The sequence below is a fragment of the Schistocerca piceifrons genome, chromosome 6 (assembly GCF_021461385.2).
Source record: "Schistocerca piceifrons isolate TAMUIC-IGC-003096 chromosome 6, iqSchPice1.1, whole genome shotgun sequence".
Taxonomy (NCBI): Eukaryota; Metazoa; Arthropoda; class Insecta; order Orthoptera; family Acrididae; genus Schistocerca; species Schistocerca piceifrons.
In genome coordinates, this window is record NC_060143.1 from 331,155,091 (window position 1) to 331,168,440 (window position 13,350).

General features: G+C 37.9%; 1 protein-coding gene across 1 annotated transcript in view; it reads left to right on the top strand.

Moving 5' to 3' along the window:
* The window catches only part of LOC124802759, a 428,511-nt gene that overhangs the window by 172,440 nt on the left and 242,721 nt on the right, over window positions 1-13,350 (top strand). Inside the window, exon 14 of the mRNA XM_047263751.1 lies at window positions 91-231. Coding sequence (XP_047119707.1) covers window positions 91-231 — 141 coding nt within the window. The remainder of the gene's footprint in view (window positions 1-90; window positions 232-13,350) is intronic.

The following is a 13,350-nucleotide window of genomic DNA, read 5'->3' on the forward strand; positions in this document are numbered from 1 at the left end:
TTAGACTCTATTTTCTTTCTAGAATTTACTACTGTTGCTATATGCCTCTGTTTTAATAAGAGTGTTATATGTCCTTCTGTTATTTCACAGGGCATATTGCAGGTTGAGATTACTCATCGAGGTCTCAAAGCAGTTATTACAGAAACAGAAATTGTGATTGGAACAGGGCATGAACTACAATTGGATGCATCTTTATCATATGATCCAGATAACAACCCTGGCAAAATTGAGGTAAAACTAATTAAATCATGTATCTTCTGTCATACAGAATTAGCAGAATGGACACAATTTATTGCTGTCTGACAACTTCATCTCTTATATATGCACACAGAAAATAAGGAGTTACAACCAATTACCTACAGGCAATTGAAGGTCATCAAATGGGTACATGTAAATAAAAAGAAGTGCCCTTGCTTTCACAGTAACTATACATGGCATGGATATATAAATATATGTGTGTGTTTTTTTTAAATTATGAGACAGAATTGCTCATCAGTAATTACCATCAGGATGCAAAATTTCAGTACTTCACCTGTATGTGTGTTCAACTCTTATATTGAAAACACCTCCCCTTCCCCCTCTTTGTGTCCATCTCTTCCTCCCTCTGTCTGTCCACCTCTTCCTCTTACCTTCCCACTCTATTTGTCTCTTCACTTCTCCTCTTCCTATCTTTGTCCATTTTCTCCACACTTTTAATCTGACCATATCTTTCTCCCTCTTCCCTCTGACAAAATCCTCTTTCCTGTCATTTTCCATCATCACCTTCCCAATTCCTGTTCCCCCTGCCCACTGTGACACATGTCAGTTTTCAATCCATTATCTCTATTTACGCCTGGCATTCCTTATAACTCCCTACATAGCTCTATACACAGTGCTTACTATTTATTTCTGTTAAAACACTTTTTACCATAAGTTTTCACCTTCTTATTTTCAATCATTTTTAACAAATTTTCAATGAAGTGTTTTCTCTCCTTATCATACAGCCATTTAATCCATGCTTGTTTTACCTCTGCCAATTCTGGAAACTCTACTTTGCCCTAGCAAATCTCAAAACACACATCCTCTTTCTGAAATATTGTATGGTGCATGGTATCGCACCTAACTGGCTTACCATTGAAATTGGTACCTTGAGTTGTCATCCATCCTGCCGCAAGAACTTTCATGTCTTTCATTTCCGACAATCACTCACCCTCACCAACCTGGTCCTTCATAATTATAGAATCCAAGCTCAAACCATACTTGACAATTGCTTCTCCTTTCACAAAATCCTCTTACTCTGTGACCACAACATCCCTTGTCCTACTACTGCAATAGAGACTCTCAGCAGTTGGGACATTCCCAGCACCATCTGAGGAAGCTGTCCCATCTACCTTCTGTCCTATGCCCACATGGTGCCTCTCAATTTGATCCAACCCCCCCCCCCCATCAACTCACACAGGTCCCTGACCATGCCTTGCTCCTCCCTCCATATCCCCAAAAAGTGCTTCCACTCTCCATGTAACAGACTTCCCCTAAGCACCTATCCCATATCACTGTTGTCAACCTTTCTGCCAAAACTCAGATCCATGCAAAACCTAAATTCAGTCATGCTGTTCATCTAAAGGACATTCTTTCCTTTACCCACTCTCTACAGTGGAAACATTTCTTTGCTGCATATCCCACTGACAACAGCTAACCAACCCCACACCGACCCTTGCTTCAAACAGTTCCAACCTCCCTCCAGCTGATCCTATCCTTATCCCCTTCATCTAGTCATCCTCTGGTTATCTTTCAGGAATTCCTCACTTATAACCTGACCTTACCTTCCTAAATTCAACCCTAGTGAATCCAACATCACTCATATGGAACCCACAGCTATCTGTAACTGGAAAAGCAGTCCAGATTTTATCATTCTTCCTGCAGAAATAGGATTCACCACAGTGGCTATGAATTGTAGTGTCTTTGTGGCTAAGGGTCTCTGCCAACTTTCTGACACCTCTGCATACAAACCTTATAACTGCAGTCCCATCCCAGATGTCTAGCATGACTTCGTGCAGCTCCTCAAAGGCATTAGGTCCGTATACTCCTACCTTTTACTTACTCCACAAACTCAGTCGCACATGTCTTCTCAATAGTTGTCCCAGTGTGGCTGGATACAAACCTCTGCCTCTTTTTTGACCAACATCTCCAAACCATTGCCCGTAACCTCCCATCTACATTCAAGGCAATGCTCATTTCCATTGCTGCCTCTCCACAGTTCCTGTCCCATTACCACTAGACTCCTTGTTGGTCACTGTGGATGTGATAGCCTTGTACACCAACATTCTACATGCCCATGACCTTTCAGCTATGGAACACTGCATTTCCCAATGTCCTCCTGCAACCAAATCCATCACTTTTCTAATCCTCCCAGCCAACCATATCCTGACTCATAATTATTTCCTATCCAGTGGCCAAATCTATGAATAAGTCCATGGTACTGCCATGAGTACCTGCATGGGACTTCCCTGTATCATCTTACTTATGAGCCATGTGGGGGAATCATTCCTTTCCAGTCTATACTCGAAATCCCTTGTCTGTTTCAGATTCATTGATAACATTTTCCTACTGTAGACTCATGGTAGGGACAACCTCTGCTTCTTCCTCCTTAACCTTAACGCCTATTTCCAAATCCATTTAGTTATTTACTTTTCTTTTCTTGGAGCCAGCACAACAATGGCTTTTGCAAATGTTAGACATAATAATATGACAAAAAATACATTTACAAAATGTGTTACATATTACAGTTGTTGCATTTTACATCTAATTTTACATTTATTACTTTGTGGCTGGTATGCTATGGTTCATATCACAAACAGTGTCTTAGGATTCATTGAATGAATATTGACATTTTTCTCTCAGGGAAGATTTTCATGTGCTGCTAAAATCAATATCCTTGCATGTTCTTGAATAGTCTGGTAATTTATTAAACCAAATTAATGCACTGATGTATGTGCTTCTGTTTGTCATATTCAATTTTTTTCTTTCTCAGAAATAGTTATATATTTTGTTCTGGTGCTGTGCTCATGTACATCAAGCACTTGATAGCTTCAGCTGGTTGACACACAAAAAATATGAGTAATTTTTAATACATATAAATAATATATTGTTAACTGTTTGCGCTGTATAAACACTTCAGAGCATGATTCTCTATGGCATAACCTGTGTACAGGTCATAGTGTTCATTTCTAGAACAGCAATATTCCTTTTTAAGTCAACGTCTGCTGAACACCTCCATAATTCAAACCCATAGTTAAGAAATGAGTAAAACATTCCATAGTAGACTGTTTTTAGTGTTTGACTAGGGACTATTTTTGTGAGCTGCCACAGCAGTTATTCACCAACATATACACCTCGAAGTTTACTGTTGCCAGTTTATGTTGCTGAGATGTTGCATACTTTATTTCTGTTGGTATGATGAGAACTGCCTGTTTTAAATGACAGTAACTGAGATCTGGTGACATTCACCTTGAGACCCTGATGATTGAAGTACTTTGTTACACTAGTAATACACCAGTAAAAGTTTCTAGAGTTTCTAGTTCCTTATGTTTTCTAGCATAGAATAATATTGAATTGCCATATGCATGGCTTATAATATGGGGGTTAATAGATTGTGCAGGGTTGTTAATATAGATGAGGAAGAGATAAGGGACCAAGGATTGAGCCCTGTGGTACATCCTGCATTACAGTTCACTGGGGGGGGAGGGGGGCGCAAGTTTATAATTTTTCCCTCTAGTTTGTTGTATTTCAGTTTAATGCATTGCTTATGATTAAAAAGATGTGGTGCATGGATGGATCCCCATACAATATGGCTTCAGTTGTTAAGTAAGGTATGGTTTATTGTGTTGTATGCTTTTGTCAGGTCTGAAAATGTACCTGAAGTTTGCATCCTCTGGTCCACTGGACAGTACATTTCATGGAAGAAGCTGCAGTTTGTGTATGGTGAATGGGACACTAAACTTGGACAGAATAATAATTTAGAATATTTTACTGAAATTAAGAATTGGTTATAAAGACATCTACCTTATTTACATTTTTATACACTGGTTTCACAATACCCATTTTTAAAACAGCTGGATACATGTTTTCTCTAATTCTGCAATTAATCATGTAGGTGAGAGGTTTTGAGATTTCTTTCAAGCACACTGTAGTAACTGCACTGGGTATGCCATCCCATCCAGATGAATTCTTTTCTTCGGAATGTGTATTACCTTGTCTACTTCCTGCTCATTCACTTCTGTAAATTCACCCTCATTACACTCAGTGAGGTGGCATGGGGACTCAATTTGTGCATCTGTAATATGGGTTGGCCCGCTGGAATGGCCGAGTGGTTCTAGGCGCTTCAGTCTGGAACCGTGTGACTGCTACGGTCGCAGGTTCGAATCCTGCCTTGGGCATGGATGTGTGTGATGTCCTTAGGTTAGTTAGGTTTAAGTAATTCTAAGTTCTAGGGGACTGATGACCTCAGATGTTAAGTCCCATAGTGCTCAGTGCCATTTGAACCATTTTGTAATATGGGTTGGTTGGTCAGTAGGAGCAGTGAAATAGTTTTTAAGAAAAAGTTCTTAAAAAATACTTCATACATTATTTGCGTTCTTCACAACGCTACAATCATGTCTTATGCTGTTTTATTATCATGGAACCTTCAACAGTACTTGTCAGTTAACTCTCAGGATGTTTACTTTTATTATCAGGGTGCTCTGTTGCTTTGCAGTTAATTTGCATTCTAAAGTCAATGATTTAAATTTTAAAAGTTTTCATTATTTGATTGCATTTTTACTTAGAAATCTGTAGTATAGTAGCTTTATAGAACAGATTTAGATCATGGATACAATAACCGAACCTAATCAGACTTGGTGGGGTTTCAGTCTAGGATTAATTGCATTCTGGCAATGTTTAATGTATGTTTTGGGTGTCTCTGGCAGGCCAGCAGTAGTTATAATGTCCAACAGTGTTGAACAGAACTCATTCCATTTGTCATCAGACCATTTCACCTGGTATATAGAATCCCATTTCTTCTCTGCTAATTTGTTTTTAAATATTTGATCCATGCAGAGTTTTTTTGCATAACAAACTTCATTATTTTTGGCATAGTTGAATTTATACACTCAGGTGGTCATAATCTTACTGTACTATTAGAATTTGCATCCATGTTTAAGTCATCAAATGTAATGAGGACATTAGGATCAGTCTGGCCAACTACACTACTATGTCTACCTGTTGTTGTTGTTGTGGTCTTCAGTCCTGAGACTGGTCTGATGCAGCTCTCCATGCTTCTCTATCCTGTGCAAGCTTCTTCATCTCCCATTACTTACTGCAACCTACATCCTTCTGAATCTGCTTAGTGTATTCATCTCTTGGTCTCCCTCTATGATTTTTACCCTCCACACTGCCCTCCAATGTTAAATTTGTGATTCCCTGATGCCTCAGAACATGTCCTACCAACCGGTCCCTTCTTCTTGTCAAATTGTGCCACAAACTCCTCTTCTCCCCAATTGTATTCAATACCTCCCCATTAGTTATGTGATCTACCCATGTAATCTTCAGCATTATTCTGTAGCACCACATTTTGAAAGCTTCTACTCTCTTCTTGTCCAAACTATTTATCATCCATGTTTCACTTCCATACATGGCTACACTCCATACAAATACTTTCAGAAACAACTTCCTGACACTTGAATCTATACTCGATATTAACAAATTTCTCTTCTTCAGAAACGATTTCCTTGCCGTTACCAGTCTACATTTTATATCCTCTCTACTTCGATCATTATCAGTTATTTTGCTCCCCAAATAGCAAATCTTCTTTACTACTTTAAGTGTCTCATTTCCTAATCTAATTCCGTCAGCACCACCAGACTTTATTTGACTACATTCCATTATCCTCATTTTGCTGTTGTTGATGTTCATCTTATACCTTCCTTTCAAGACACTGTCTATTCCGTTCAACTGCTCTTCCAAGTCCTTTGCTGTCTCTGACAGAATTACAATGTCATCGGTGAACCTCAAAGTTTTTATTTCTTCTCCATGGATTTTAATACCTACTCCAAATTTTTCTTTTGTTTCCTTTACTGCTTGCTCAATATACAGATTGAATAACATCAGGGAGAGGCTACAACCCTGTCTCGCTCCCTTCCCAACCACTACTTCCCTTTCATGCCCCTCGACTCTTATAACTGCCATCTGCTTTCTGTACAAGTTGTAAATAGCCTTTCACTCCGTGTATTTTACCCCTGCCACCTTTAGAATTTGAAAGAGAGTATTCCAGTCAACACTGTCAAAAGCTTTCTCTAAGTCTACAAATGCTAGAAATGTAGGTTTGCCTTTCCTTAATCTTTCTTCTAAGATAAGTCGTAAGGTCAGTATTGCCTCACGTGTTCCAACATTTCTACAGAATCCAAACTGATCTTCCCCGAGGTCGGCTTCTACCAGTTTTTCCATTCATCTGTAAAGAATTCGCATTAGTATTTTGCAGCTGTGACTTATTAAACTGATAGTTTGGTAATTTTCGCACCTGTCAACACCTGCTTTCTTTGGTCTGAATAAAGCACATGACAGCCACATTTGGGAATTATGCTTAGCTAACTTAAAAGGCCGATTAAGTGAAACACACCAGTCATTTCAACTGATCTTTCTGTGGTGTGGTGTTCAAGATAAGATTTTTTTTGAATGCTGTATGTTTACTAACGTAAATTGTCATAGCACTGTCTATAAGGCATTGCCAGCAGTAACTGTTTGCTATTAAGTTATCCTATAATCTATAATGTATTATACCACTGGATTTCAATCGGTGTTTAGTTATTACCAATGTAAGTGGTGAGTGTTCTTCTATGAGTATTTGTATCTGACATAATGAAATTTTAAAAGCATCACCTTTAAGAGTGATTTTTGTTGTTTTAACATTTTGCACAAATCACATTCATGTAGGTTGCAATTTTTGCAAGAACATGTTGTATTAGCTGTGTCCCTACTACTGCACTGTAGTGACTGGTCATTTATTTTGTAATATTGCCTTTCTTCAAATGAACAAGACTCAGGCACATTTGAACTGCATCCCTGGACACCAGTGTTATGGTCCTTCATTTTGAAAAAGTCTTGTGGTTGTAGTCTAGGGCAACTGGATCCTCCTCTTCAACAGCTGTGTCGCACAGTTCTGAGAAAGTAACTTGACGTTTCACTTTCTGTTTACATGCAGTCCGTTGCTGCATTGTTCATCATGCTTCATTTTATTAATTCTGGTAATTGAACATAATTAAACTTATTGCACAGTTTTTTAGCCCAGAATTGAAGAACAGTTCTTTACTAATATATGACCATTGTGTTAGATCTTGTTCCACTAGCACAGTTATGATGACTGACATTTGTATTAAATAGTTTTGGCATTATGTTTTGAAAACATCACAGGACAGTCTTGCTTTCATTTTCATACCCATCATTGCTACCACCTACAATCACAACATGATCGTCTTCCTTTGGTTGAATTGTCTCAGTGATAATATTCTCCTCCATAGGCAGTTAACTAGACATCAGGTTATAATTCACAAAAACAGAATGTTTTGAATGTATACATTCACAAATGTATGTGGAAAAGGGTTTCCCATGACTGTCAGCATGCAGTAAGAATTCTTTGTTGTATTGTTGCATCAAAAACTTCATTTTTTAATTTTATTGGGAGTTTTGTCATCACATTCTGTTTGCCTATATTGGTTAGTACCAAAACTTATACGATTATAGTTGACCTGTGGGATGAAGTCCATCACCATACTCTGGATAAGATTGCTCCCCAACATGCCATAGCCATTTTCTGTTACCTTACAGAGGTACCAGCTGCTTGTTTAGCTCCCATCAGCTAAAGAAGGCTGTGTTCTATCATAAGAAATTAATTGTGCTCTGAGTCGTAAGTGGAAAAGGCATCAAGATGACAGGAACTTCTATTGCAAGAATAACTATCAATGATGAAACACAGTCCTTCAACTTAGTCATTTTAACAGAATGTAGTCATAATACTAGTCTCAGAGGGGACTTCCTGCAGGCTCATGAGTGATCATAGGCCATGGAAAATCTGAGCACTAGACTGACAAAACTATTCCAACATGCACGCAAAACAGAGATTGCTCTGGACAGTTGTTTGCCATTGAATCATTATTATCCCACCATCGTTGACGAGGTGAGTGCCATTCATCAATTGAGATGTTAAGTTAAACTGTGTAGCTTTTGCTGAATTTGCAAAGCTTTTCAGGCTCTCAGAAGAAATCAGTATGCCACTGATGATTGTAAGCACTATAGGTGGTCAATGACAACTTTGGATCACTGATTGTCGTGAGCAGTCATAACTCATCCCTAAAGTTAAGTGCTTAGGCACAGCTGAATCAGTCTAGGAAGGGCAAATTGTGTTTCACTACCACTACAGAAAATGCAGGGAGGAAGGCACTATCAAATTGCAAGTGTGATCTGGCCTGACTGAGGAACAATGTGTCAGTTTTCAGATGCATTCAAATCCAGAGTGGAGGGAAGACAGACCAAGTGACCCATGGTAAAATACCATATCAACAGTGGAGATCATCCACCAGTAACCCGACGCTCATATAGAGTATCACCAGCAGAATGACAAATAATCCAGGAGGAAGTTGAGAAGATGCTGCAAGATAATATCATTGAACCTTTAGAGAGTCCTTGGTCCTTCCTTGTGGTCCTTGTCAAGAAGATGGATGGACATGGGACTTCTGAATTGAAGAGTGACAAGTCAACAAAATCATGATTAGGGATGTCTATTCAGAGTTGCACATTGATAACAACCTAGACTGCTTGAGTGGACCAAAGTATTTCTCAGCTGTGGGCATGCACGCAGGTTACTGACAAATCAAGGATGATGAGGCTGACCAGGAAAAGACTGCTTTCACAACTTATGGGTAGTCTCTATGAGTTCAAAATTAAGCCATTTGGAATATGTAATGCCCCAGCCACCTTAGGACATAAATGGACAACCTGCATTGACATCTTAAATGGATGACGTGTCTTTGCTGTCTGTATGACATTGTCAAGTACTTGAATATATGTGAAGAATATTTGAGATGCCTGACAACCACGCTGATCAACACTGTAGGTTGTGACGTTACAGATTTAATTACAATGATCTCAAATGAGACCAATATATGCAAAATGACAGATAGAATAACATCAAATGTTCTTTTGCTATTTCTGAGTAGTGTACTTGGTAATCCTTGTTGATCGACCAGATCCATAATTCCATACTAAATATATCCCCAAAACAAATATACCCCCACAGGAAGATACCACCCACTGTTTGCTTAGTGGGACCTCACTCTCACTGTTTCACATGAGTCTTATCTCTAAAACAACATTACATAACAACATTCAAAAAATAAAGCAAACTGTACTAAATCCTGAATCTACTACATACACCAGTGTAATTTCCTGATTTGTTATAACCTATTACCTCTTTTACTGCATCATCTCCATTCTTCACTTCTATAAACAAGCTGTCCACTAAGTTGTTCCCAGTCAAAGAACTCTTAAACTTAATTTTTTCCATGCAACCTCCAGCATTTATATCCAGAATCATTTCTTTACAGTATATAGCTGCCTCATATTTAATCAGGAAGTATGAGCCCGACACCACATTTATGCTCAAACATGGTACCACTTGAAATGCATGATCAGATATTTCTCCACTAATGTATGTATCTAAAACTACTTCCCTCCTTACTGGCCTACCGTAATTCCCAGCAGTATTTTTTATTCATATTCCTGTTACTGAAAATTCAACAGTTTACTCATCGGTAATGTTCTCATAAAAATTCTCTGTTTGATTCTTACTTGTATAGGGAGCATATGTATATTGTGCCATTTATCTACTGTCAATGTGTGGTGCATGTATTGCCAATTATAGACAGTTGTCATTAAGATTAGGTGCTTTCAGTGCATCCTTAGTAAGTTTGGCTTCAGAATCAACCAGTCGGTTTGAAAGTAGTTGCCAAAATATACTGTATGCACTGCAACTGTCACAGATTTGTAATAAACTCTTCATTCATTCTTTAGAAACATATTTTTATTCATAATTCCTTTCACTCATTTCCCTGATTTGCCTAGAACAATCATGCTTACTAGACCCCCAATATTAATTTCTTCTACTAGCTTTCTAGTTTCTCCACAAAAAATTTTCATACAAGCATTTCTCCTATCATACTGCTTAAACCAACCTCCGAATAAATTATTATTTCCTGTAACTAACTCCATCCCACCATCATCTCTTCCCTTACTTCTTTGCTTTTATTGTTATTATAAAAACCTCTGCTGTTGTGCATTTTCCTATTTCTTGGTTCTATGTCTTACATTATTTCTTGGCCCAAAGTTGACCCTAGTTTGGAAAAAAATTCATTTTTCTGAATTCTGTCCCTGTTGCCTTTTGGTCCATAGTCATAGCCCTGTTTTCATGCATTGGCCTTAGTTCATTCCTGTAATTACTTTCCAATTGATCCCTCTGGTTCCTATTCTCATAATTGAATCTTCCTCTAGTTGTTTTCTCTCCAATTCTCATCCTGATACTTATTTCTGGTCTGATCTTATGGGTTGTTCCCCAATTTCCATTATTCCTATTAGCTTGGAAATTCCTTAGTATGTTTCCCTGATTATAACCCCCAATGCTTGGCTTATGGCACAGTGCCTGATCCGTCCTCCAAGAAACTTTCAATAGAATTTGCAGAGCAGTGTATTAACTCTTAATGTAAAATCTCAGGTAATCTTCACCTTAATGTGGAAATGTCAGTGACTACCCTCAATAGCCTATCAAGATGTACCAATTTTCTTGTTTCCTCCTGGCAGAACTTGTACATAGCTTATATGCCCCCATTGTACACAGGTCCATTTAGAAATGTGTTATGTAATTGATATTGCTTAGCTTGACTCCAATATCTATTCAAATATAATTACTCAGATACATCATATTGAAGTGAACTGATCTGGACACAGATTTGTCCATGTCTGAGCATAATCTCCTAACAAATTTAATTCCAGTTTGATTAGTCATCCAAGTTGTCTACTGTGGATGCTATAGACTTTGTAGTCAAATACTTACATCAAGTGTTTGAGGATAAGGGCTATGCTCAACTCACATTTTGTGATCTAAGCAAAGCTTTTGACTGTGTAAAGCATAAGCCACTCCTAGAAAAACTGGAATTCTATGGCATTAGACATAACAGCCTTAAATTAATAAAATCATATCTTCAGAATCGTAAGCAAGTTGTTTGTGTAGGGAGAGAAATGTCGAGTATAGAGCAAGTCAAGGTAGGTGTTCCGCAGGGATCTGTGCTGGGCCCCTTTTTGTTCCTGATAATGATAAATGATCTGCCGTCATTTATCAAGTCCACCACTGTGTTGTATGCAGATGATACAACATTTCTTCATGCTAGTGAGGATTTCAATAGCCTTAAAACTTGTGCAGCAAAGACAATTGACCAAGCATCCTATTGGTTCAAGGCAAATGGATTCCTGCTGAATGAAAACAAAACACAGCAGATGGTCTGTAGTCTTAGAGACAAGCTTCTGTCAGACGATCCAAGTTATGTCAAATTTTTGGGGGTATACATTGATGATAAATTATCTTGGGGTCAACATGTACAATATATTAGTGGTAAATTGTCTAGAGTTATTTAGCTGTTAAGGCGACTTATGGATTGTGTTCCTGAAAAATATGTTAGAACATCCTATTTTTCATTCTTTCAGAGTATAATAACATATGGAATTATTTTGTGGGGGAACTCGAGCTGTGTACATGACATATTAATACTGCAAAAAAAACTATTAGGATAATTACTGGTTCTGCATATAAGGCACACTGTAAACCATTGTTCTGTGAACAGAAAATCATGACTGTTATAAACTTGTACATATACTATGTTCTAATTTATACGAAGAAGAAATTACCAGAAACAAAAACCAAAGAAAATGTACACAGCCACAATACAAGAAGGAATAGGTGTCTCTATATTCCTTACCACAGGTTGTCAAAGTCACTCAACAGCTACGAAATCATGGGGTACAAATTATTTAATAAACTTCCTCAATCTGTTCAAGAATTACCTGAACAATTATTCAAACAAACAATTCATGACTGGCTAGTCGTCCACCCATTCTATGACATAAGCGAATTTATCAACTGTAATATAATACTATAATGTTAACAAGAAACCTGTTGTTTCTTTCAAACTATTAATTGTATTTTAGTATGTATATGACGTTGTCTATTGCTGTAATGGCCGAATGACAATAAAATTATTATTATTATTATTATTATTATTATTCAATGAAACAGTCTTTGCATGCTGCAAGAAAATCCACAGCATGGTATTTACTGAAAAGGTTTTTCCCCATTTCCAAAACTACTGCATAATCCTAAATTGCTTACTCTACTGATCACTTTGCTAATTTCACCATTATTCACAGCTACCACACTTTGTGCCTGACAATTCACCCATTATTAAAGTTTTTGTTTCATCATTGCCAGCCACAATCAGAGCTCGCCTAGTCTCTTTATCCCTAGTGTTGCATATCTATTTGCTTGAAAGAATCTCAGCTCTCAGTTCAGCCTCAACCATATTAATTCTGGTAAACATATTCCTTTCCACCTCCCCAAACGTAACTATTAAATCCTCCAATTGATTGTTTAATCTCTTGGTTTTACCACCCAAATCATTTTTCTACATTCCCCATAGAATTTTTAAATTCATTCTTAATTTATTTTTAAACCCTCCCTCCCCCCCCCCTCCACCCAATAGAAGAATCAATTTTTACTCCTCATAGAACTATCTTAATTCCCCATGGACTAATTTATTTTTGTGTTGATTTGAATCATCAGGGAGTATATCTTTCAAAGTCATTTCCTCTCTCTCTGCAGGCTCTGAGACTCACTTCCACTAGCTACAGACTCACAATCATGACTTTTTAATTTTGTGATGCATTGCTGTTTGTAGCAAAAGAACTGACAATCATGCAGATAATGCACCTGCTGTTACACTTAACTTATTTGTCATGACTGTGACTCTGCTGCTGATACTGCTGCTGTTGTTGGATGCTCTGTTGTGGTGACTTGTGCTACCAAAGTATGGCATGGTCATTGCAGTGTGGTGTGAGATACAGCTGGACAGTGGCAGGGGTAGCAGCTACGCAAAGGTAACAGCTACATCTCACAGTTGTCTGGTCACTGCTCAGATGTTTGTCACATTGGCACATTTGCAACATATTTGTTGCAGATTGCTGAACTGGCTTGACACATAGTTCTGCACTGCCTTACCAAGTCTGTTCACAGTGAACTAT